This window comes from Gymnogyps californianus, chromosome 19, assembly GCF_018139145.2.
Source record: "Gymnogyps californianus isolate 813 chromosome 19, ASM1813914v2, whole genome shotgun sequence".
Lineage (NCBI taxonomy): Eukaryota > Metazoa > Chordata > Aves > Accipitriformes > Cathartidae > Gymnogyps > Gymnogyps californianus.
This window is the reverse complement of record NC_059489.1, coordinates 8,334,809-8,361,013: the sequence shown is the minus strand read 5'-3', so window position 1 is coordinate 8,361,013 and position 26,205 is coordinate 8,334,809. Positions and strand designations below refer to the sequence as shown.

General features: G+C 48.0%; 1 protein-coding gene across 13 annotated transcripts; it reads left to right on the top strand.

Annotated features, from left to right (window-relative positions):
* Positions 1-1,932: 1,932 nt before the first annotated feature.
* On the top strand, positions 1,933-25,733 carry EXOC7 (exocyst complex component 7). 13 transcript variants are annotated; one of them, XM_050908291.1, is made up of 22 exons: positions 1,933-2,023; positions 2,826-2,891; positions 3,973-4,157; positions 4,842-4,947; positions 5,483-5,705; positions 6,998-7,165; positions 8,203-8,214; positions 13,226-13,318; positions 14,311-14,379; positions 15,738-15,883; positions 16,206-16,358; positions 17,063-17,161; positions 17,786-17,848; positions 18,171-18,237; positions 20,675-20,713; positions 21,764-21,829; positions 23,165-23,285; positions 23,712-23,807; positions 24,099-24,162; positions 24,709-24,750; positions 24,932-25,065; positions 25,479-25,733. In XM_050908291.1, the coding sequence occupies exons 1-22, from the start codon at positions 1,964-1,966 to the stop codon at positions 25,579-25,581; spliced, it is 2,175 nt and encodes a 724-aa protein (XP_050764248.1). In that variant the 5' UTR covers positions 1,933-1,963; the 3' UTR covers positions 25,582-25,733. The 13 variants fall into 13 exon arrangements, 12 of the variants coding, with proteins under 12 accessions (XP_050764248.1, XP_050764250.1, XP_050764247.1 ...); XM_050908293.1 differs by lacking the exon at positions 8,203-8,214; XM_050908290.1 differs by lacking the exon at positions 20,675-20,713.
* The last annotated feature ends 472 nt before the right edge of the window (positions 25,734-26,205 follow it).

The following is a 26,205-nucleotide window of genomic DNA, read 5'->3' as shown; positions in this document are numbered from 1 at the left end:
GGCCGCGGCAGCTTTGGCGCGGAAAGCGATGCCTCCTGGGCCTGCAGGGACCCTGCGGCTGGCGGTTTGCAGGGCGGGAAGAGCGGCGCGGCCGCGGCACTCCGGCGGGACTGGGATTGTCTCAGAGCTGCCGTTTCACCGGCTGCACCCACCACTGGAGAAACAGCCAGCAGTGAGCTGTGGGGGGGTATTTACAGCCTAGAGATCCCGGGTGTGCTTTGCACCCTTTTGCACTGTATTTTAACACACGTTCAAACTGCAGCGTTTCTACCCTTTCTTTTTCATTTTACCAGAAATAACCCCCGCTCCTTTGACTCTTTGCATTTGACCAGCAAGCCAGTTTTTTTCTGCTGCCTCCCCTTGGATGTAGTGTGGCACCTCACATTTGCACAGACTCCAGCAGTTTTTACACGATTTATTGGCAGACTGACTTTCTGTACATTTATTCCCTCTTTACCACACCACCTGGCAGCTGGGACGTGGGCTGGGTGCCTCTATCCCAGCTCCCTCTCTTTGCTCCGAGGGCTCAGTCAGGCCATGAGGGGGTGAGGGAGCCTTTTTGCTGCGTTTTCAGGAGATATACAGCACTATTCAGGGGAGCACACACAGTTTTTCCCCAGGCTCAGCGAGGGAAGATTTCCTTTTGGCTCTGGCTGCTCTTTCAAATGACGGGGTGAGTGTTAGCAGAAAGAGCATGGATTCCTATAAAAAAACAGATGGCTCTGCTGTACGGGGGGAAAAAAGCCTTCCCAATCACACCAGCCCAGTGGGGAAAAGCAGAAGAGGTGCTGGGCGCTGACCCCAGACAGGGATCTTCTCTCTTATACCCACAGGACAAGATCCCCTCTAGCAGGTGTCCCCATAAAACATGGGCAGGCAATTATGGCTGGGCAATGTCACCCACAGAAAACATAGTGCCCTGGCTGTGCATTGCCCCTCGCAGCAGCCAGAGCCCTGGCACAGCTGCTTGCAGCGTGATAAGGTGGGTTATGAAACACGCTGAAGTTGTGGAACAAAAGAGGCCCTTCGGGGCCTTTCCAGAGCCCAGGGTGGTTTGACAAGGGGAAGATGGATGGGAACATGCCAGTCCCTTTGCGCAGCAGGAGCCTTGCCTCAGAGCAGCACAAGACGGCGGGAGGCTGGGACTGTCTGTACTGATAAAACCAGCTCCCTGCTCCAGGCTGGACGTGGTTTATGAGGATGCAGAGCCTCGTAACTGCCCAGTGTGTGATAAACCCAGCCATCCCCACCTATGCTGCAGCAGGGAGAAGATGGCAGCTTCCCCGTGGTGGTAGCCTGCCCTTCTGGAAAATGGATGCAGGACAGCAGTAGAGTGACCTGCATGTCTGCAAATGCCTATGTTTCCATAATTCATATTCAGATTTCTATAATTTCATTTCCCTGGGCCCAAACCCCTATAATCTGCCTCCACACGTTGTTTCTTCCCCCCAGGTGTGCAGCAGAGTGGGGCTGCGCCTGGCTGCCCCAGCAGCTCGGCAGGGGGGAAAACTGGGGGCTTTGGACCTCCCTCAGGACCCCGTGTCCTGTGGGGACGTCGCTGATATTGGGGTTGGAGGGGTTCGGCTCGGCCAGGCCGCAGTGGGGATGGCGGGCTTGGGGAGCCAGGCCTGCCCTGACAGAAAGGGGCTGCCACACTGGGACCCGCCACACCACTCCCAACATGGCTGCGGAGCCTGCCCGCCACTCCCAAACTGGCCGTTACGAAGGGCAGTGCGCATGCGCCTGTTAACGTCTGGGATAACAGCGCATGCGCATCACGGCTGGTGCCTGTCCGGCCCCTACTGAAATGGAGGCCACTCTCTAGATGGCGGCTGGCCTTGTTGCGCATGCTCAGTGAGTCTTGCCGCTCCCAAGATGGCGCCGCGGCAGTGACGGGGGGGCGGAAGAGGGTGCCTGCGGTGGGACTGAACGGCGGAGCGCGGCCCCGGTGCCCCGCGGCAGGATGATCCCCACCGAGGAGGTGTCGGCCCGCAGGAGGGAGATCGAGGACAAGCTTAAGCAGGTGGTACTGGGCTAGGGACCTGCTGCGGGCCCTGCCGGGCCCTGGGCCCGGGCCCGCGCCCGCAGCCCCAGCGCGTTGCCTAGGAGACGGGGCTGGGAGCTGGCCTGCAGGTCCCCACCGGGCCTGGGAGCGTCCCGGGACCCCCTAAGAGCCTGGTCACCCCGCCCCGGGCCTGGCAGCATCCCCAGGTCCCCTTCAGGGCCTAGGGCCCTGGTTTTCAGGGTCAAGGGGTATCTCTGCCACCCACTTCGGGCCTGGGGCCCCCCTCTTAGGGCCTGGTAGCTTCTGGGGGCTCTCCCTTCAAGTCCTCAGGTCCAGCCTGTGAGGCCAGCCCTTGCAGGCTGCTGTTTCCCCCCCCCCATCTCTGGGCTTCGGTGACTTCAAAACAGCCCTTGGTGGTTGCTTGGCGTTGGCCGCTTGAGTTCACGGCTGTGCGTGGGATTTGGATGGTGCCTGTGCAACACCTGTGTTGTGCTGTGGCAGGGAAATGTGTGGCCTCTGTGGTAAAGGTATTAATTTTATATTGTGCTGTGACTTTAGTGTGCTAAGGCTCATGGGCTTGTGGTATCGAAGGGAAACGAGTAATCCATAGAAACCTCACTCATTATGTTATGTGTCTCTCACCTTGGGTCAATTGCCCTGATTTCTGTTAAGAGGTGGCATCTGAAAATGTGGCCTCAGCATCAGACCAAACTTGGTTTGCTGCAGTGTTTACCAGGACTTGTAAAAACCTACATGTAATGTTTAGAGGTTTAAAGCTTAGTTTTCAGAATTGAAGACTATTTTTTCATCCTGCTGACAGGAAGAAGAAACTCTGTCCTTTATCAAAGAGAGCCTTGAGAAGAGTGATCAGCTTACAAAGAACATGGTAAGGAGGTCCTTGAAGTTCAGCCCTAATGCTGGGCCTGGGTTTACTTTTTCTTAGGAGAATGTATTTTCAAGGCTGTCCTTGTGCCCATCTGAGGAATGCAGAGTAATGAACCACTTGCTCTGCGTCTGTTTTACACTTCAGTGGCTGGGCAAAGGGGAAAACTGATGAATGTTTCAATCCTAAGCTTCTCTCCTGGGGAGCTGAGGGCTCAAATGAGCTGTTGGCCTCATCTCTTTACGGTCTGTCCTCTCTCTTGGGAAGAGGTATTAATAGACCCCAGACTAGTTTGTGCAACAGCGTCATGTTGTTGCTTCATAAAGTCAGGTCTTGTTTGGAGTTTTATTTTGGGGAGTGTTCTGTTTAAGAAGTAGAAAGTAATTATTGTGCTCTAATTGCTTGTAAGCCCTCAGCTAGTATACTATGTCCGGTTTTGGGCTCAGTGCTTTAAGAAAGTCGTAGAGACCGCCACAGAAGCGTGGAAAACATAACATAGGAGTGAATCTTGAAAGAATTACGTTTTGGCCTAGAAAAGATGACATTAAGGCACCCTTTATGAGCTTACTAAGGTTTTCCACCTTTCAGAAGCAATGTCGCAGTCCCTTTTAAAAACCAAATGTCTAAGAACGTTCTCACTATACTGGTCCTGTGCCTTCATGTTGTGCATCTCATGTTTGGGTCTTAGTGGTATGGAGCAAAGTGGCTGCCGGCTTATGCTTTTGTTGCCCTTTTTACCTAGGGCACTTCCAGGCAGTTCCTGGGGATTTGTTTTCTGCTGTCAAATAAAATTTTGCTCCTCCTTAGTACTGTCTTGGAACATTATCTTCACGCTTTACAAACATTTAATTCAAGACTGGCCCATCTCTGTATGGCAGATGATCTGTTTTGTGATTATTAATAGAAATTAGGACATAGAGGGATTAAACAGCCTGCCTAAGGAGCCATGGCAAGTTAGTAGCAGAGTCCAAAAAGAGAAGCTGGGAGCTGAAGGTCCCTGATTGCCCTGCTCTAACTACTACCCTACTGGATGGATCCACGTGGAAGGATGTCCTCAGCTCTCTGTTCCTCTCTTGGCGTGTAGGTTTCTATCCTCTCCTCCTTTGAAAGTCGTTTGATGAAGCTGGAGAACTCGATCATCCCTGTCCATAAACAGACAGAGAACCTGCAGCGCTTGCAGGAGAATGTGGAGAAGACCCTGTCCTGCTTGGATCATGTCATCAGTTACTACCATGTGGCTAAGGACACAGAGAAGATCATAAAGGAAGGGTGAGTTGAGCAGCTAGATCTTGCTGGGGAGCTTCATCCTATTGAACTTTTGGGATAGAGGTAGGGGAGCTGACTCCACACACTCATCATAATGTTCCTTGTACCCTTCCCACACTCTTTCCCTACCATCAGTCCACGATAAAGCTGCCTGACTTGACCTTCAGCAGTCCCCAGCAGGCAAAGTCTGCTCAGACTCTGCACTGGTGTCTCTTCCAGGTTTTGCAGACATGCTGCCGTATGAATCTCACGAGCATTGGTGGCTTCTCTTCTTTCCTCCACGCTCTTCCCAAAGGTTCTTCCTGCCCTGTTGATGTTGTCACTGCATCCAGGATGAATCAGAACTGTACTGGAGCCTGCTTTCAGTCTCTGGAAGGGTGTTGTGATGGCCCTTCTCTGGGGTGGGATGTGCAGCTTCCTCTACCTTCCCATCAGGGCCTGACTGGGAGAGGAAGGCAAGGCTTAGAGTTGTGTGCTGTTCAATCATCAATACTTCTGCACTTGCTGCGTGGATTGGGTATTCTGCTGTGGCATTGAGTGGAGACAAAAGGGAATCCCTCCTAGTTGAAGAAAAGGGAGTTGCAATTTTCCTTGTTATTTTTATCCTGAGTTTGGTCTGGTGCTTTCTTGATATCTTCTTTCTTTGCTTCTTGGGGCACTGCTTTTTATTTTTGCTTTTATTTTCAGCCCCACTGGGAGGCTGGAGGAATACTTGAATTGCATGGACAAAATCCAGAAGGCAGTGGAGTACTTCCAGGACAACAATCCAGACAGCCCGGAGCTGAACCGTGTGGTAGGTCATGGGTCTGGAACCTGGCATGGGTGTGAGAGGGACAGACGTAGCCCTGCTGCTTGCCCTTTTGCTGTGAGAGACTGACGGGCTTGGTGCCTGGTGAAGAAGGTGTTTGGGCACAGCTGAAGAAACGACTGTTTTGGCTCCTGTTTAAGTCTGTGCTCAGCAGCATTTCTGCTTGTGGCATTTTGTGCTCTCTATGCATTGCGCCAGTAGGACTTCTGAAAGCATATCTTGCACGTGTGGTGAAGCTGATTGAACCTCCCAGTGAGTAGCTCTTGTCAGTCCTTGATCTGCTTGAGCAGAATGGGAGATCTGTTTAAATCCCACTTGAAAACTGAGCAACTCCCAAGCATTTTTTAATTTAATTTGCTTTAAAAGTCTCTTAGTTACAGGCGTTGTTGGAGTTTGAAGCATGCGGTACTTGACAGTGGTTAGAAACGCTGTAGAAAGTACATTCTTGTGCAGAAATACTTGTGAGTGACTGATTACAGAAGCCCTGTGCTGCTTCTGTCCTTCTGCTGTTTTGTGCCAGAAATCCCTCTTTGAGAGGGGCAAGGAGTCCCTGGAATCAGAGTTCCGCAGCTTGATGACCCGACACACCAAGCCGGTCCCACCCATCCTCATCCTGGACCTGATCAGTGGGGACGATGAAATGGAGACGCAGGAGGAGATGTCTCTGGAGCACCTCCCAGAGAGCGTCCTGCATGATATCATCCGCATTTCTGGCTGGCTGGTGGAAAACGGCAGGAATCAAGGTTGGTAGTGTTGTGTGTTTGTTCCCTTGTAGTTCTGTATCAGGTTAGTGCTCTCCAACTACTTACCACGTGGTTGAAACCAAAAGTAGGGTGTTGAGGATTGTGTGTAGCACAGCTTGGCTTGTAGATCGCACACCTTCAGCCATGAAGCCTCTGCTGAGGTGCTGCTGTGGCTAACAAGCCGTGAGTCACACTGCTGTTGGTAGCTAGCAGCGCTAGCAGAACTAGTGACTGCCTTAGTGGCACCGTTGAGGTGAGTAGTTCAGTCTCCTTTCAATCACCGTAAGATCCTGCTTTTTTTACAGCGTCTGTAGTGAGACTGAAGTGCTGGTTTGTCAGCTGAACAGAATGATCTCCTGGTGGATATGATGAGAGAAAGAGCTGTGTAAATAAAGCACAAATTATCTTAATGCATAGTCTGTCCTATAGCAGAAATCCATTTAACTTGCACGTGTAACGCCTTCTGATGGAGCTGCAACTATCTAGTGCTCAGGTATTATAAATGTGCAAGACACTGGTCACTTATTCCCATTTGGGAACTATTTATGATCAGAACTTTTTGTATTAAATGTGACCAAGGGTGGGGGGAAGGCAGCACAGATGACTTTCTTCAATCAGTACGTGTCTCTTCTTTCCTGTTCTGCAGTGTCAAAATCTGCCTACAGCTTTATATTCCTTTATTAACTTTTCCTTTGGGAGCGAGTAACTTTGTGGACTTGTTGCAGGACACCTGTACTTTCACATACATATAGCTACTAGAATCGCCCCCCACCTCAATGATTTACTTCTGAGTGGGCATTACTGTGCTTACCACATATGACGAACATCTTTAAAAGCTTCTTAAGAATTTTTCCATGATCAAAGGTGACTCAAGCATATATAGCATATTTTGTTAGTCAGTTTGTATTCTGCTTTCAAATGATGAACACCTCATTTAGTTCCTGAGTGCCCTAAATCCTGAGAAGTGTGTAAAGTCTCTCATGTTAGAAACTGAGCATTTGAATTGACAATGTCTTGCACGAAGGTCTCCCATCAGTTCCACAACTGGTGTGCTGTTGATAGCGGTGCACAGACTTGATGTGGTGGGAGGGCTGGAATGAATACTGCAGGGGAAAGAAGAAGAAGTTTTTGAAGAAAATAGGAGAGGCTCTGGGAGGGAAAAACACTTACTTGAGGTCCCACATCAATGCTAGTAAGTCCCCTTAGTGGCACAGAGTGTTTCAGGAAAGGTTTGTTTTACCGTATAGTGGTCCCTGTTTGCTTATAATCTTGTTTCTACCTTGTCTCCTTAGATTTCATGACTGTTTACTTCCAAATCCGCTCTGTCCAGCTCGACCGCTCCATCAAGGGGCTGAAAGACCATTTCCGTAAGAACAGTTCCTCCACGGGGGTGCCGTATTCCCCTGCCATTCAGAACAAAAGGAAGGACACCCCCACCAAAAAGCCAATCAAGAGACCAGGTGAGTCCCTGAAAGGGGTATCACTGTACTGTGTATCCTCTTGCCTGAGTATTGAACACATATCTGCAGGCCTTCTCACTGCTGAGGTAGCCTCTCTGCCTAAAATGTGCTTTTAGGACAGGAGGAGGGGTGAGATTTTGGAGATAAGCACCCCTTCTCTGTCCTGGATTCAGCACTGAGATTACAGACATTTTCTGTCTCTGTTTGTCAAGTCATCAGGTCTGTTCTCTGGGTGATGTAAAGGGAGGAGAGGGGTTCTCTATACAGGGAGAGAAAAGGCCATTGCCTTAATAAAGGAGATAAGTAAAGAGAGACCTGAGAGGGCTATAAAAGGATATGATCTGAGAACACCTGTCCTCAGCCTTGGAATATGGAATATAGACTGTGCCACAGAAAAATAGAAAACTTGGATCTGATAAAACACATCAGTTTAATCATTAGTTATGAACAAATTATTATTGTGCTGGGAAACCAAGAACGGGTCAGGAGTTGAGATGGGGACTAGGTAGGTGCCTACAGAAATGAGATCCAAAGTTGTCTGAATTTTGGAAGGGCTGTTAAAGGTTTTGCCTCGGCCTGTCTTTGGAAGAGCTATGAATGTGGCTGGTGGGTTATTCCACTTCTCATAATGGAGTTTTGCTGCATTTTCTGCAGCTGGTGAGGCTGGTCACTGCGGTGTACCGGAGAGCAGAGCTGGAGTTCCCGTCTCTGAAACGTGCCATGTAGTGGGAGCACGGCCAGAAGGAGGGCTAGCAAAAGCTAGCATGTGATACTGTCCCTCTGTGTGTCCCAGCACTCTGTCTCCTCTGTAATAGTGATGAAAGTCAGAAAAGTTCATATTTCTGTGGGTTTACCTGGCCAATACTCTCCCACCCTAATATTTTTTTCCTGTGTTGTCCAAATACTCTTACTGGGTTCAGGAAAATATGAAGAAATGTAGGTAGGGACTGGGAATGGATGGGATGGGGAAAGGGAAGAAAAGAAATATCCATTTTAATTGTGTTGTGTTTATTTTTATAATCCTGATGTGAATGCAGTCCTCATCCCAGGTAATGTGTGTCTATGTGTGCTGGCCCTGGTGCTCGCTCTCTTCACTTCTGTGTGTGGAGAGGCTTTGCTGGGCCTCTTCTTGCTACAGCAGAGGGTGTGCCTGGGATATTTACAGAGGGAGGGCTGCCTGGGGAAGGCTGTGGCATCCAGAGATCACCCCTCTGGTCTTTTAAAATCAATCTGTGCCATTGCTGGTGTGCCCTGGAACTGTTCCTGAAAGCTGATGTGCGAGTTGCAGTTGGTGAACGCGAATTTCAGTGGATTTTCCCCTGTCAGCAGAGAGCCACCTGAGAGGGGGGTGTCTCACCCTGGACTTGGCTTTCCTCTGGAGTTTGGCAGGTAGTTATTTGAATAAGAATTTGCCCCAGTGTTGGGAGACCTGTAGAGCATGATATCCTCCCGCTAAGGAGAACTAGCTATGCTGCAGATGGCAGAAAAACAGTGTTTAAAATTGCTCCTAAGCATGATGCAGTCATTTGTGTTCAGCTCCTGAACAGTGGCTCTTGCCCAACAGCATGATTTTAAGAGGTAAAAATTATTTTTGTGTGGTTCAGTGGCTCTCTACTGGAAAGATGCCAGATGGGGATCTGTAGTTGAGCCATGGGGAACTCCAGTTGCAGATGCTTCATATTTGGTCCACAGTTCTCAGTTATCACCTGACACTGAAAAGATCCTTGGGCTTTGATCTCTGTGAAGTCAGCATGGTCAGCAAACGTTTCTGAGCAGCCTGCCAAAGGGTAGCGTCTCCCCTATGCTCTAGGTAAATAGTCAGAGATGGAGGAGATTTTTTTCATGGGCAGATTAAAAAAAATCACTAGGATTTTTTTAACGAGTCTCAGATCTTGGATGCTCACATAGAGAGTACAGAAAGGAGCCCACACATTTGAGAGCACAAACATTTGTTCCCTACAAACAGGGCTCCTCCAAAATGGATGCATTTGGGCATCCAAAATCACTTGTCATAATGAATGTCTCGACTGTAGATTTGCCAGGAGATTTTCACGTCTTTTTGCTCAGTTTAATTGGAGTTTGAGATAGGCCAGGTAGAAGGCACAGAGCACAGTCTGAATGCACGTACAGAGCTGACGGTATATGAAGGAAAGAGCATTTTAAATGATCTGTTGGAGTATTGTTAATCTCAAGAAGAAATAGTGGCTAATTTGTCTCCAATCTTCTGTGAACAAGGACAGAGAACCAGACTGTAGCTCTTGAAGGACAGGGGTGGTTAAACCTCATACACCAGCCATCTCTTATGGCTGCTAAATTGTACTTAAGTGAAATTAAAAATGCAGGAAAATAATAGTCTTTGTGCAGAGATTCACCAGTTTTTCTGCAGTTCCATCAGCTTTCAAGGACAGCTCTTGAGGTGGAGGTCTTACGCCCTCTTTGCACTGGTACAGTAGCCCTCAGCGATATTAATCTGGTGCTGTTTGATTCCCCTGGTTTTAGCCTTTGTTCAATTGTGGACAAATTATGGACTTCATAAAAATTATGGACAAATTATGGATCAATTATGGACTTTTTTTCTGTGCTATTGCTTCAGTAAGTAAAGTCAAGTTCTGCCAATTTGGGTTTCAGACAAGGGGATTTTCTCACAGTTCCAACAAGTGAGTTGATTTCCTTAGTCCTTAAGGAAGAATATCCCAGTGCACACCCCAACGCACACTTTAACCTGTTGCAAGGGATAAATAACAAACTAAATCTGATGTGCTATAACTTGTTTACCCACAAAGCAAAGCACAAGAGAGGCTACAGCTAAAGGGAAGGTGAGGTATTAGGGACAGGGTAACAAGGCAGAGACCTCTCCCCCTCTCCCAGGTACTATGTTGGATTCTGGAGAACATGCTCCATATCCCTGTGTTGTTTCAGAGAGTCTTCATCTCTCTGTTATTGTTTTATTTGTTGATGTACCCTGTACCGTCTCCTGTTGTTACAGCATGCAGTTGAAAATCTGACTGCTGGAGGTGCTTCTAAAGCAGAATCCTTCTAAAGATGCTTCTAAAGTCTCCTCTTAAATGAAACTTGCCAAGTCAAGTTGAACTGACGAAGCAATCTGTGGGCTTTTTTTTTTTTTTAGTAGTTTGCTGTTTGAAATGTCAGCAGTCTGTCTCAGAGGGCAAGTGTATTCAGATTCCCAAATCATCCTGCTGCAAACATATGCACATAAAATATCACTTCTTTTGTGATGCCTGTAGACCCAGTGCTCTTTTGTTGGCTTGAGAGCAGCAGGTAGCTCAGAAGCTGTGCACTGCCAGGGAAGGATAGGGCCAGAAGATGCCGGCAGGGGCATCCGGCCTGGCTGCCTACAAGCAAAAGCCAGGGAGCTCTAGCCAGTTTTATACAGACTCCTGCAGCTGGTGCTTAAGAAAAGAGGACGTGTTGCCCTTCTGCTTGGTTAGAAAACCACCTAATGGAAGAGAGAAACAGGAGAACAATGTGCAGTTGGAAAACTGTGCCTTGTGTGTGCCCAAAAGCCGCTTTATTTAACAGTTGGGCCACAGGAGCAGAAGTTTCAGGTGTTTTTTGACTTTTGAGGGGTTTGGGGGCTCTTTTCAAGCTATAGGGGAGCCCTTTTGCAGTTTACTTAATGCTCCAGTTTACCTAGGGGTGAGGTGCTACCTGAAGGCAGACTGTGGAGTCTTTGTGTGGCAGAATAAAGAGCCTGTTTCTGCTTCCCGCTTCCCATATTGATCACTGCCTAGCTTGAATGTGATGTTTTCATTAGTAGCTGAAACACAGTCCCATTTGGTTTGCGAGCTGCCTAATAGGGGAAAACAATCATAGAACAAAAGCATTTGGCTTCCACTAGAATCCATTAAAGCCTAATTACAATGCTAAGTAAGAGGGATACAGCAGCACTGAAGTGATGCCCATGAACACTGAACACTCAATGTGTGTCAGCGTAAACACAGGTAATTGTGCTTATGCAAATAAAATGCAGCAGAGGCGTTTCAGCTCTCATCTGAGAAGAAACTGTCAGAGGTGGGCTATGGAGAATTGACAGCAGCAGTAGTACTGTCTGCTTGGTTTTCACACCAATTTACCCTCTTTTTTTATTCTCCCCCGCCCCTGCTCCCCTTGGATGCTTGAAAGTGGGAAAGATGAAAGAACTGGTAGAAGAACAGTACCTGGGTTGAGCTGCTCTACATCAGCTGGGCAATGGTAACAGCAGTAAGAAAGAGCTTAGTGCCTATCTCCAGAGCTTGCTACAGCTCAGAGGAGCTTGCTGTTGTGCCCAAGCGCTTAAGGTTTCTGAAAGTAGCTAAGAGTAAAGTGGAAGGGTTGGGTGTGAAGAGCATTGGGAAGCTTGGAAGAAGAGGCATAGCCCTCTCATTTGATCATATGGCAGAAGCTAGGAGCAAATACATCCAGCACAGGAAGAGTGTAAGTCTTCTCACCTCCCCGGTGTGGGTGTAGAGGGGAGAAGTTTCCTGCTAGAAGAATGTGGTTTATGGATATGATTTTTTTTCTTTACTAAGTGGTTGAGAACACTCTGAACTGGTAGAAGAAAAATGTTGCCAGTGAAACATTATGCTTTAGGAACGATGTTCTGTTATTTAGTAAGTGCACCACGTTAAGGCAGCTTGGTAATTCAGTGGGAACTTCTCTCTCCTGTTCTCCCCCATTAGAGATGTGCTGTCTGGGGGACTCAAAGTTTCCTTCCCCCTGCTGCATACCCCTTTATGGGATGAAGCTGTCCTGCACGCCAGGATGCTGTTCTGCAGTGGCGTATACTTGGGCTTCCCCTCAGGATAGCGGTCCTCAGCATTTGGGCAGCCGACACTCATTTCCAGGCTGCATTGTGTCTCACAGTTACCGGTGGAAGTAGAGATTTTCTACATGTTTGAAGTATTTATTACTTTAAAGTGGAAGAACAATTCTTAATTTTGGCAGCAGCATTTTTATTTCTTGGATCCTTCTTCATTTACTCAGCCCAGTTCTGTTTCATCTGGGTCTCCTATAGAAACTCCTTCTACCTTCCCAAAACTTTCTGTTCGCTGTTGTGCAGGCAACAGCAAAGCTCTGCTGTGAGAGGGTGTCCATGTGCTTGTGATAATTGTAGCTTGTTGCATGACGACTAACCTTTTAATGTGGAAACAGTGCTTAGTCTTCAGTTGTCACATTAATGCTTTGTTTTGTGCTTTCTAGCTGTATATCCAGCATTGGCTTTTGTTCAGTTCTGTCTGTTTTTTTGTGTGTGTTAAGTATAAATCTTTTAACCCAGTGTTATTTTTTTTTCCATGGTTTTAATTGATTTGCAGTTCCTTAGAAGAGAAGTGTCTTGGGGATTAGGGTGACTTAATGCGAGTTAGACATGGGTGGGCAGCATCCATTATTCTGCGATTCCTGTGATGGGAATTGCTGCTGCAATTGCTCTCTCGAGCCCAGAGGTTGTCACCCTTTTATCGCTTCCTGTAACGCCAGAGATCATTCCTTCTCTTGGCTGTGGGGCTCCTGATGTGTCTGTGTTGAGCATGCTCAGAAAATACCCCTCGGAGAGGCACCTCTTTCTGCAGCTCTAACCAAGCAGCTGCGATTGTGGCTCTGGGGAGCAGGCAACATGTTGCCGGACAGGAATTGTCCATACTGCAAAGCCCTGCTTCCACAGCTGAGGAAAAGCAACAAACCTTGTACGCTTGGATGCAGAGTACTGGCTTAAATAAACTCATTACAGGGAAGGGTGCTTCGTTGCTTCCCTTCTCTGATAATGTTTTCTCACCCAGCCGTACCACCTCACCAAACTGATTTGAGCACCCCCTGATTCTGTAACCCTGGCTGGAATTCATGCCCCCACCCTCAAAGCAGGGAAACGGTCTGGAAATGCCGTTGTGTCTGCACACTTGGACGTGAGTTTGGGGTTCACGTTCCTGTACTGAGCATGCTCATTGGTGCCCAGCATCCTCTTGCTGGGCTCAGGTGACTTGCTGGTGGAGGGCTGGTGTTCTGGGTTTGTTTTCTTTCACTCATTTTCTAGGTCTTCTTGTCTCTTCTCTCTGGCTCTGGTGACAGGCACGATCCGTAAGGCTCAGAACCTTCTGAAACAGTACTCTCAGCATGGTCTAGATGGGAAAAAGGGGGCCTCTAACCTCATTCCTATGGAAGGTAATCACAGCTCTAGCTACTTCACCCTTGACTTTCTCTGTGTATCAGCCTTGCTTTTCCAGGTGGGACTTCCATTAGCCTAGTGCTTTGTGGACAGCATTGGATAGGTACAGCTATCCTTGGGGAACCAAGGAGATGCTGGAGGGCCAAATTATTTTTCTGAATTTAGTGTCTGGATTTCAAAGTCTCTGTAAACATGAGTACAGGTGGAGAGGAATGTTACCTTAAAGCAGTTGACCCACCATAGCCACCTGGCTAATGGAAGCTCTTCTCTGATGACATCTGCTTGTGGTGTTTCTGTTCTCTCTTCTTTTTGCCTGGACTTTGAGACATTCAGTTTCCTAGTGACCTTTCCAAACCTGATGCTGAAGTGTCAGACCACAGCTAGCTCAGTGCATCGTGCCTGTACATCTTCTCTATGGAGACCTACCTAAATGGTCGTCTTCTGTATTCTGATCTCCTCTGCTCATAGAGGTTGTACCAAGTAAGGGAGAAGGGGTCACTTGCTTCAAAGCATCTGTAAGACCTTTCTGCCTCTTGCTATGTATGCATCCAAAGTAGATCTCTTCAGCACCTACATTGTAGTCTGCTAAATCCCAGATGGTGACGAATATCACTCATTTGGGGGAAAAAATTCTTGTGCTGAGCAGGAGATGGGCTTTGAGTTTGGATTTGTAATGGTTGTGAGTACAAATTGGACTTCTAGTGCCTGCTATCCCATTCAGAACTTATGGCAGGAGGTTCAAGGGACTCCTGTGGCCCAACAAATGACTTAACTCACACTTCTCATCAGGTTTCAAAGGGTTGCTACCACTACATAGCCCAACAAAGGGATTTGGTCAGGTAGCGTTCCTGGGACTGTGTAGGGAAAAAAGTGTCCATCAGATCAAATAAGCCAAGCTTGAAGTGGCTTCCAGCCAGTGTGAGCATCCATGCTGTAACCACCCTGGATAAATTGCGCCTTCTGTTTGTGCCGGCTGACATCTCACTAGGTCATGAGCATGATTTACGAGTTAAACACCTTTCCGATACCCTGAGCGACAAGCATGGGCCGGCTGCTGGTAAGTACCATGTTGTCACTTCATAACAAGCTGGCTAACATCCCTTCTTTTCAGCATGTTTCACAGTAGTTTTGTAGTCAGTGGCTGTTCATCTACGTGGGCAGTCCTGGAGCATGGGCCTTCTCTGGCTAAGAAGCTCTGGCTCTTCTCAGTAGAATTCACTCCTACTAATCACACACACCCCAAGCCCTCAAACAGGGAACCCCAACTTTGTCCAACCAAAGACTGGTGGCCACCATGCTGAGGGGCACTTTCCTGTAGGTAGCTACTGGCTTGTTCGGTGCTGAAGTGAAGCAAACAGGAAAGGGATCACATGCGGCATGCAATACAGTGGGCCACTCTCCACTGTAGGCAGTCTGTAAGACCACCTCACGTTTGTGTGTCCCCTGCTGACCATAACTTTTAGAAGATCAGCCTGAGGGACCTGTCAGTGTAGGGAAGAATTGGTTCTTTCCCTATCAAAAGTTGCAAATGTTGCTGGGAGGAGAGAAGGAGCAGCAGCAGGCCATAGCTTAGAGAAGGCCTCTCTGTGTAATCTTACTGTCTTGTAGTGGTTACTACAGGGGTCCGAGTAATGCAGGATTGTGTGAGTCTGTTTGTGTCTGTCCTGCTGACAGATCCAGCTAGTGGTTGGCATGAGTTGGTGTGGGCCCTTGTATCATACCGGCACTTCTCATGCCTGCCACGTAGGTTCTTTGATGGATCTTTGTCTGAGACATTTGTATGCTAGAATTCAAATATTTGCATTTGTATGCAGCATTGTGTGGCAGATAGCTCACCTAGCTGTGCTGATATTCCTGCTTCATAGGATTTAAATGTTCATCTGCCTGTTTTTTATCTTCTGTTTCTGCCTGCGGGAAGAGGCTGCCTTCCAGGACAGCCTTGATTTCCCAGAAATGTTGATGCAAAATGGCAGTTCTTCATCTGCATGACGGATGGAGATAAAGAATTCTAAAAATACAAGCAGAGATGTTGAATAATTCACCTCAGACCTTCCTGAGTTTAGTACTCTATGTTCAAGCCCTTGATTAAATTTAGTCTGTATCCCAGAAGAGCTCCAAACTTGCCTTCTGTCATGAGGCCGGAAAGAGCTGGTGTCCTGATGTGCTTGTTTCCTGAACTGCAGATGACTTTGCATGCCTCCTGCAGGGTATGCATAGCTTCCCATGCACAAACCCAGGGGGCAGGTTTGGTGAGAAGATGACTCTTGTTCTCATGCAAGGATGGGTGCAAAGCCAGAACCGCCTTTTCCAGAAGAACCTTGTGCTCCTTGTGTACACCAAGGCCTTGGAGTGAGCAGAGCTGCTGGAAGCTCAGTACAAATTTCGTTCTCTCTTAAAGCCATCTTGCCCTTACAGGGAGGGATGACGTCTTCGATATCGAGATTGATGCGTACATTCACTGCGTTAGTGCCTTTGTCAAACTAGCCCAGAGCGAATACCAGCTCCTGACAGAAATCGTCCCGGAGCACCACCAGAAGAAGACCTTTGATTCTCTCATCCAGGTCAGTTGAGCCTCTGTTTGACTTCTCTTGTAAAGGATACACACAAAGTCTTTTTCCCTTCCTCTTCATTGTGAGGATATGGATTCCACCACCTGCTGTGGGTGCCCAAGAGCACCACCACTGCTAGGGTTGTCCTCCAGGACCTGTTTAGGGAACCGGGGCCTGCACAGATGCTGGAGAACATGTGCTCAGAGTCACTCACGGGGTACCGCAAATGACCCGTCAGCTAAATTGGCATCCTTAACGGGTATCCCGCTTTGAGCCCCTTGTGCTGCCTGGCCAAAAGTCATGCTGCTTCCTTCTGACTCTGGCTTTGTTGCAGGAGTCATTAGATAACTTGATCATGGAGGGGGATAATATTGTCTCAGCTGCCCGGAAAGCCATCATCCGACACGACTATTCAGCTGTGCTCACCATCTTCCCCATCCTTAAGCATCTTAAGCAGATGAAGCCAGAATTTGACCAGGTCTTGCAGGTAAGTGTGATGGGATTGGAGAGGGTCCTGTGGCGTGGGTTGTCTGGAGAACTTTTTGAAAGGGATTATCACAGTGGCTTTGAACAAAGCCATGCTGCTTCTGTCCTCCAGCGTGGACTGGAAGTGACACAAATGCAGCGTGCTCATTTCTGTGATGGTGAACCAGCAACTCAGCATCTCTCAGCAGCAGTTCTTTTCAGTTCAAGTCATGACCTGGTGATGGACCATCTACATTATTCTGCTGTATACATGGCCTCTGAGGTGTTTCATCTCTGATACTGTTGAGCTTAGTTTAGACTGTGCTCACTGACGTCTGGAAGATGGGCTGCACTGAGGAGAGCCTGCCTGGACCGTGCCACAGGGTTCTCCAGGTATCAGTTATGGCATCAAGGTTTAGCAGGGCTCCTTTCCATCTGCTTCCAGCTGGTGACTGTGATGCACCAACCTCCTGTATCAGGTACTGTGTAAGAGGAAACATGAGCGGTAGCAAGTCCTGGTCACTGTTAGAGTCACAAGATCTTCCCTTTCTGGCTGGCAGAAGAATGCAGGATTTCACGTGTTGTTGATGGTGCTGTAAATATTCTCCTGGCACATGGGGAATTGAGAATGAGATGCTGGGGTGGGGGATCAAGAAGGGTAGGTGCTGGATGAAAGTTCAGATACTGTTTGTTTTCCGTCTCTGATGTGTTATGGAACTATTCCAGGGAACTGCAGCAGGCACTAAGAACAAACTGCCAGGGTTGATCACTTCCATGGAGACCACTGGTGCGAAGGCACTGGAAGAGTTTGCAGACAACATTAAGGTAGGATTCCCCTCAATGTTCTCTCTGGCAAGACCAGCAGGCTTGGAAGAGGGGTTTTCTGAGCAGAACTCCTAGTTCAGCTTTCAGCTGTCCGTGAGACCATGTAGTTTCTGACTCTGAAGTAGGAGCTTGCTGGATCACTTTGGATGGTCAGCTGCAAATACCAAATGGTTGGTGCTGATTTCAAATACAGGAGGCCTCTGTCTAAGACCCTTAACAGCATACTACAAATAATTTGACATGAGCTTCCAGGCCTCTGCTGATATCGAGTCAATCTCAGAATTTAATCCTATTTAAAAAGAAAGGAAAATTGCTGACTTGAAAAGTTTTGGAGGACTCATGTTAAACTGTCCCTGTGTAAGGTGGGCTTGGTGAATGCACTGCCCGGTAGGTGAGCTGAACATTTGATGGTCACATGCTGAACAAACCCCTGTGGTTCTGAGCTGCCGGTGCATAGGAGCTGTGGTTTCTGAGCACCAGGAGATGGCACTGCAAGAGCCGGGTCTGAGGATGTTGAGAGAGGCTGGATAAACAAGCCTACAGCTCACTTGCAGCAGCAGTTGTATTGTAGATGCCTTCAATTTCCTTACATGCTTACCTTATGTCTCTCTCTTCCCTTCTTAGAATGATCCAGACAAGGAATATAACATGCCAAAAGATGGGACAGTTCATGAACTCACCAGCAACGTATGTGATGATGATTTGAACCATCCTTTGTGAAAAACAGCTTCTGAAGAGGTTTTAAAATGAGCAGTAGGGAAATTTCTTAAGTTAAGCTGTCTTGGTATTGGAAGGGCAATTAACTGGCTTCCGTGGAGAGATTAGCTAGTTACCCTTGCTCAGCCATGATGTGACTGTGTGGGTAAAACCCAGCAACTCAAAGGAGTGTAGTGATTTGTTTCTTGAAGGCTTTTAAGTGTGAGGGGACAAGTGGTCCTTCATGATCCTTAATAGCAGAGCATAGGAGATGCAATGTCAGTTGCTCATAACTTCCCTCCCTTGCTTCCAGGCCATCCTTTTCCTACAGCAATTGTTGGATTTCCAGGAGACGGCGGGTGCCATGCTGGCATCGCAAGGTACATACATGCATGGGGCTTGGTTGGGCATGCAGTTCCTTCCCCAAATTGTCTGGACGTCTTCCCTAAAAAGATCAAACTTCAACATGCACTGTGAGCTTGTTCTCCTCCTGTCCTTCACCCTGTGGTTTGTCTTGTCCTCTGATCTGCCATGACCACGTAGTTGGTTATCTGGAGAACTCCAAGGGATGCAGAGAGTTTCCCTGCTGGCCTTCCACACTTGCTCCTATCAGGTACTCTTGGGATGGTCTTTATTGCTGACGTGCTCTGTGGTATCAAGAGAGGATGCCTTAGTCATTTAGCTTCAAATCTGACACTGGGCTGGTCCCCTGTGACTGTACTGGAGTGAGGGTGGTTGGTCCAGCTGAGTTAGCTTTAGTTAGGCTGTGTGTTGATGAATTGCTGCCTTTCTCTGCCACATCTTCTGGTCAGAGTATAACAGCAGCAGCAGCAAGAATATTCTGCTCAGCATCTAGCCATGATCAAGCTGGGACTCCTGAGCTATTTGTGTGTCACGTGCCCTAACAGAGAGACAAGTTTTAGCTCTGCTCTCCAGGATGCTGAAGAGACTAATTCCAGAAAGAAATACGTAGATCTGAAGCTGAGAGCTGCTGCCTTATGTAATGGGACACTGCTGCGTATCAGCTAGAGCGTGATTCTTGGTTCTGTGCCGAGCAGCAGCTTCCAGCTCTCTAGTGAGCCCTCGGCCTTGGCAGAGCTCATGCTTTCAAGTAGGTTGGAATAGAGCAGGCTGGAGAGGTGGAGAACTGGAGATTCAGGGGGCGCAGGGACCTGAGGAGGCACAGGCCACTAGCTGGTGTGTGGAGAGGGTTAGGGAGCCCATTAGGAGCAGAGGAAGAGGGAAGCTTACAGCTGCCTCCAGACTTTTATCTGCAATTCCTGCTTGGAAGATTCTGCCAGTTCTAAATTAACTCAAGCTAGGATGTGTCTGCTTCTTGCCACATCTCCTCTAGCCACTGCCTTGTGCCTTCTTCACTTGCAAGCTCAGTGTGCTCAGAGCCTCCCAGGCCTTGACTCTCTCTCCTTGGCCAGAGAGGTAGTTTGAGTTTTTCCTTGGAGAAACCAACTGTTTCCCATGTCCTTCCCTGAATGGTGATGTCAGCACTGTTGTTTCAAAGTCTTGACATGTTGTCATGCACTAGAGATCTGTCATAGGAGCTGATTCAAAAGGTAGCATAGGCTTTTTTATTTTTTTATATTGGTCATATAACAAAATGTGACCATGTCCATGACACACAAGCCATTTGCTTTTTAATTGTGGCTGGTTGTCTCATGAGGTATAGAGGGATCCTGCTGTGTAAAGACAGCTTGAGAAAAATGCCTCTTTGCAGTCTGTTCAATTATTAAAGCTTGAAGTCAATGTAATTGTAACAGATCTGGTAACTTGGGCTGACGTGTAGTACCTCAGAGCCATGCATGAGATGACCCACAATCCAAGTATTGTAAATCCTGTTCTCTCCATCTGCAGTCAGGCCTTAGGGACCATCTGCGGCCAGATGCTCCCTGCTTTCTGCCAGTGTTGTTCTCATGCAGAACAGCTCTGTCGCTTGCTCCAAAAGCTAGGCCTGGCCCAACATGGGGCACCCACACAGGATGCTCTCATTTTGAGTGACGACGTGGTCCCCGTCTGGCTGTGGACCTGACATCACCCTAGACCAAACGTCCTCAGATCAGAGGTGATTATGTCAGTGGAGTTTAAGGGGGGAGTTGCTTCTGCGAACAGAGGCATCTGCTTTGGGATGGTGACTTGCCCCCAAGGGTACCTCTCTAATGACAGCTTCCAGTTGCTAGCTCAGGTGTGGGTGTCTGGAGTTGGGTTAGATAATGCCCACAGTGATCCCAAGAGGTGGGAAATACATGCAGTTTTTTCTGTGATGTTTGCCTCAAGTGGCAGCAAAAGCAAGGTTGATCAGTTAAATGCAGTGATGCCAATCCCTTGCTCTTGCCCACTGAATGGCTCTGTAGGGCCTTGTATAGCCATGCAGGGATGCTAAAGTGGAGAATGAGAGTGGGATGGCTTTGCTCAGGTTCTTGGGAAGGTTATATGGGCTGTGCAGTTCATTTCAAGGACCAGTAAACTGCCGCTGGCATGAGGGAAAGCTTTCGTTTGCCTTGAAAGAGGGTTTGAACTGATTTGGAATGAGGTGTCTTGCTAAATACAAACAATGACAGTACAAACAATGTCTCTAGCAGGGGAAGGAGGTTAGATTCTGCCTTTCCTCTGTGATCTCCACTCCGTTTGTGGCCTTGGAGGGACTCCTGCCTGCTCTCCCGTGTAGCTGTCTGTGGCTGCTCTGTGTTAATATCTGCTTTGTTCTCAAAGGGATGGTGTTCTCTAACCTGTCTTTTTGCACTTTGCGTTTCTTTTTCTCTCTCCTCCCTCCCCTTTTCTCTCTGTTCTGCCTAATCTTTGTAGTTCTTGGGGACACATACAATATTCCTTTAGATCCCAGAGGTAAGCAGACTTACCCACATGTACCTGTTCATATTGCCTCGGACTCTGGTGATGTATGTTAATTCTTTATCCTCCAGGAGTGGTAAATAAATTAACACATAATTGAAAAGGGAAAAAGGGGAGGGTAAGTAACTCTTGCCAGTGGGCTGGAGAGAATAGGGAGGGCTTGTCACCAGCAGACAATGAGGGATGCCACATGAGCTGAAACAGGCTAAAGACACTCTCATGGCACTGAATCTCTTTGGCACGGGTAGCAAATTGGCCCAGCTGGTATCATGCTTTATCCCATGTGCGCTCGGCTCCTTATTGTCCAAATCCCAGCAACAGGAGCCTCGAGGCCTTTCCCATGGGGTGCTTATGAACTCGGACCACCCGAGCTAGGCCCAGCTGCCAAACTCTCTGGTGGGGGGCGGGGAGGAGGAGATAGCTACCCCACGTGTCCCGTGGGACCCATGCCCACAAGCCCTTGAGGGCAGAAAGCCATCTCTTATGCTTAGACAGAGGAACATGTGCCAGCCCGGAGTCGTTGCTTGTAAGGGCAGGCTCCCATGCTGGCGCAGTCCCTCATACAGAGCCAGGCAGGCCCTATCAGCAACCATGGGGATGGCTGAAACTTTCCAGAGCCCTTCTGCTTGTTTCGGTTACTGTTGTGTGCCTGCTGTTAACAGCTCCAGCTCATTTGTTCTCTGATTGCCAATTTCTAGTGCTTACAAACCCTTTTCAGGTGGTGGGGGAAGGATGGGGAGGATGTGTTTAATGACTCTATTTCTGATCGAGAGGATGTCCTCTGAGCACTGGGAAGGAAAGGAGAGATTTGTGGCAGGGTGCTCAGCACTTGATGCAGATACAAGGATCGAGGGGTGCAGAGCTCTTCCACCCTCACCTTGGATAAGCTGCTGACAGTCGGCACTGGAGCAGGGAGCTAATTTCACTGTCGACCACTAATTCCATAGCAACAGGGACGAGGCTTGTTTGAATAGAGGCAGGCTGACCACACATACCTCCCTTCCCCGTGGCATGTTAACTGGCCTAAGACTCTTTCCTTTCCAGAGACCAGCTCTTCAGCTAGCAGTTACAGTTCAGAGTTCAGCAGGCGGCTGCTGAGCACCTACATCTGTGAGTACTCTGCACACCTTCCCATTTCTGCCCCATCGACTGTCCTTCACTTAGCTCATTCTTGGGTGAAGAGCACAGGCTGTGTCTCTTACTCCATGTGATCTTTCCATGTTTGAGCTGCAGTCTGATGGAAGGGATGGAAAAAAGGGTCAAACTGGGAGTTTCAGACTGTTACAGTTAGACAGGACAAAGCACAGTGCAGCAGCTCGCTGTGCTGCACAGCTTTTGTTGTCAGTTGCCTCGAACCATTCTCACTGAGTGCTTTGCACCTTCAACCCCACAGAGGCTCCCAGCTGCCAAAGGGGGTCTGTAAAATCTCGATCCTGTGTTTAACAGTGAGATACTGAGATGAGTTCACGGTACTATCTCATGATGATCTATTACAATGGGGATCAGGTCCCTTGGCTTCTTTGAGATCTGAGCCTGGGTCACGATCAGGCTGTGTCTGATCACCCATGCTGGTCCTGGGACTTAGTCTGAACATGGAATGCAACTGTATTGCCAGTTGTAACAAAGGTACTAGTTCGCAGAGAGGTTTTGGTGACTTGCTGAGGAAAGATGTGTGTAAGGCTTTGTTGTGGTTTAACCCCAGTCAGCAACGAAGCACCACACAGCCGCTTCCCCCTCCCCTCTCCCAGTGGGGTGAGGAGGAGGAAAGGAAAAAAAGTAAAACTCGTGGGTTGAGATAAGATCAGTTTAATAATTAAAGTAAAATATAATACTAACAATAGTAATAATGAAATATAATAATAATAGTAATGAAAATGAATATAACAAAAAAAGGGGGGGGGGGGGGGAGAAAAAAACAGTGGTGCACAATGCAATTGCTCACCACCCGCTGACTGATGCCAGAGCCGCGATCCGCCCCTCCTGGCCAACTCCCCCCTGTTTCTATACTGGGCATGACGTTCCATGGTATGGAATACCCCTTTGGCTAGTTCAGGTCAGCTGCCCTGGCCGTGCTCCCTCCCAGCTCCTTGCACACCTGCTTGCTGGCAGAGCATGGGAAACTGGAAAGTCCTTGGCTTAAGATAAGCGCTACTTAGCAACAACTAAAACATCAGCGTGTTATCAGCATCATTCTCACACTAAATCTAAAACATAACACTGTACCAGCTACTAAAAAGAAAATTAACTCTATCCCAGCCAAAACCAGGACAGGCTTGTAGGATTGTTAAGTACACATGATTGTAGCCTTGTCTGCACATGCAGTTGGGGCTGTGCTGTTCGCTTTGCTGTGGGCCCACAGCGACAGTACAGAGTGCTCGGTTTGGATTGTCAGTAATGAGAAGTTTCAGTGCAAAACTTTTTGTTCTCTGTTTTTCCCGCTTCAAGGCAAAGTGCTGGGCAACTTGCAGCTTAACCTTCTTAGTAAATCCAAGGTTTATGAAGACCCGGCTTTGAGTGCCATATTTCTGCACAACAACTACAACTACATTCTGAAATCTCTGGAAAAGTAAGTGTGTATCTGGGTAAATCTCCCTGAAGTCCAGGCTGATTCTAAGCATGGTTTTGGAGCAGAGCTCTGCATTGAGTGCATTTACTTGCCAGCCTGTCTCATCTCTGCTCTTTCTTCCATTCTTGAAACTGCCCTTTTGAAAGCTTTGCACTATTATAAACATCACATTACATGAGAGTGGAAGCTAAAAGCATCAGAGATGCCTTAGGTTGTAGAGAATCCTTTGATCTTGGGAGGACTGAGGACATGGCTTTGGAAAGTATCTTGGAGCAGCTTCTGTCTCCCAGTTTGTGCATTTCAAGGTCCCTTTTATTGTAAAGGGCAGAAAAGAACTTGTTGATGGGGGCTTGAAATGTTGCCATCCTGCTAGCAGCCCTGAGAGCAGCTGGCTCAGGTGCTTCCTCAGGTTTTCTGTTCTTTCAGGTCTGAGCTGATCCAGTTGGTAGCCGTGACACAGAAGACAGCTGAGAGGTCTTACCGGGAGCTCATTGAACAGCAGATCCAGACCTACCAGCGCAGGTCAGATGACATCCTCTGCTCTTCCCTTAGTTTTGTCAGTTTGGGAGCTCCTTGGGAGCCAGTGCTGCTGGAGCAGTGGGAGAGATCAGCCTAAAACAGAAACTTTTCTGAAACCAAAGCCAAGTATTTTGGTTTCCAAGTGATTAATCTAACTTGGGAAGGGGTCACTGTGGAAAGTTTTGGGGTGTGTAGTATCTGGGGTGGCCTTTGGGTCATGAGGGAAGACAAAGATGTTCTGGTGAGGCATGAGTAACTCCTCTTTGCCTCTTTCCTATCTCATTTTCCATGCAGCTGGTTGAAGGTGATAGATTACATCTTGGAGAGAAACCTGCCCGTCTTTCAACCAGGAGTGAAGGTGAGAGAATGGGCAAGGATGGTTTTGAGATGATAGAAATTGCCGGAAACGTCTTTTCCTTTGTCATATTAAAAAATTCCCAGAAACCTTCTTTGTATCTCATGCCAGTATTGCTCTGCAGAGTGAATACTGTGGCTGGGACAAGATGGTGAGCAGCGCTGCCTTCTAATCTCCCCTGCCCCAGATTCATACAAGTCTTTTAATCTCTGCCTCCATTCTTGTATTTTCACCTGAGCAGATGCTTCTATGTTGGATTTGCAAAACCCTGAGACCTTCCCTTAGAAAGGGCTGGAAGCATAAAGAAGTCTATTTTTATGTCTGTTCTGGCTGAAAAATACCCTCGTTAAACCTACTTCAAATGAAAGCCAGTTGCTGAATGTCGGGTGTGCTGCTCACTGCAGCTTTCTCTTCTGCCTGCTTTAGGAGAGGGAATTCAAGCCAAGTAGGTAGGATATTACTTAGGTTGGATAGGGAGTTGTGGGCAAACACTGATGATGGAAATTTATTTCTGGAGATGAAATAAAATCCTTTCCCTCCTTGTTGCAGCTCAAGGATAAGGAGAGGCAGATGATAAAGGAGCGCTTTAAGGTAAGGCGGTGTTAGATGGCGTAAGAACATCCCCTAGTTGATTGGGACAGACAGTCAGACCAAAGATCTGCCTAAGGAGGAGACCTGTCTGTTGGTGATCAGCAGAGGAGGGCAAGAACATCAGACTCGGTATAGAGACGCGATTGCAGACAGGACACTCACTGAGTTTTACTTTGGACAGGGTTTTAATGATGGGCTGGAGGAGCTATGTAAGATCCAGAAGGCCTGGGCAATCCCAGACATGGAGCAACGGGACAAAATCCGCCAGGCACAGAAAACCATTGTGAAAGAGACTTATGGTGCCTTCTTGAACAGGTGACGACCTCTTGCAACACTGTCCTCTCTTCTTTGGATTTACTCAGGTCTTTGGGGCCTAGAGTAGCCTGAGCTGAGGCACTTTTCTACTGTCCTGTCTTAGCTTCTCTCCCTTGCACACTAAAACATCCCCAAGCTGAACTCTACTAGTGGCAAACATCTGCTGTCACCCTGATTCCTTCGTCAGGGGGAGTGCAGGTGTTCTAGCTAGCACAAAGCTCTGAGCCACCCTGGGCTGTTCATGTAAAACTCAGGAGACCAGTTGTAACCAGGTCACTTGTTCCCTACAAGATACCCTGTCAGATTCAAGTGGGACGTGCTGGAGTGGAGCTGATTTGTGGCAGAAGAGGAGCCAGTGGGTCTCTTTGCTGTGTTCCAGTCGTTTGTCACTCAGGGGTTGTCTTCCTTTGCAGATACGGCAACGTGCCCTTCACCAAGAACCCTGAGAAGTACATCAAATACCAGGTTGACCAGGTGGGGGAGATGATCGAGAAGCTGTTTGACACATCAGCATAAATCTCCAGCTGTCGTGTACTCTCCAGCTGCCGAGTACAAGTCAGCACTCCCTCAGCAACCTTTGGGACTCCTTTCCCTTCTCCTCTGCCCCATTGTGGTGGGCAGAGTGTTACACTTGTATTTATCAGATTTATAAACCTGTGGAAACACTACCTCCTGGCTGTCTTTGCCGCCTTCTGTGGATCCTGAGCAAAGGCTCTAGATGCCCACTGCACTGCTGTGTGGGATCTTATGTTTGCGCATCTTCAGGCCTGGGTATAAATGTTCATGCTTTGATGCGCAGCAGACATGGGGAGTGCGTAAAAAAAAAAAAAAAAAAAAAAAAAAAACAACAAAACCCAACAAAAAAAGAAACAAAAAAACCCCCAAAAACCCCAACCCCTTGTGGGTACAGTCCTTCTGTTAAGGGCAGGAGGCTATAAGCTCCGAAAGGTGCTGCCTGCTTCCCTGATGGGTTTTGGGAATCTCAGTTCTGTAGGATCCCAAAGGATTTTCACGTTGTTACTCTTAACCGTTATTTAGTTCAGTGATGGGGCGAGGTGCCGATTCTGTGGTATGGTGGTGTCTGGCCGTGGTGGTGCCTGGCAGGCCTGCGGTCTAGTTACGTACAGGGGATGTTTTAGC

Coding starts and splice junctions, on each gene's coding strand:
- EXOC7 (XM_050908291.1), top strand. CDS start 1,964: ATGATCCCCACCGAGGAGGTGTCGGCCCGCAGGAGGGAGATCGAGGAC. Junction 13,319..14,310: donor TAACCTCATTCCTATGGAAG/GTAATCACAGCT, acceptor ACATCTCACTAG/GTCATGAGCATGATTTACGA. Junction 24,163..24,708: donor TCTTTCAACCAGGAGTGAAG/GTGAGAGAATGG, acceptor TCCTTGTTGCAG/CTCAAGGATAAGGAGAGGCA.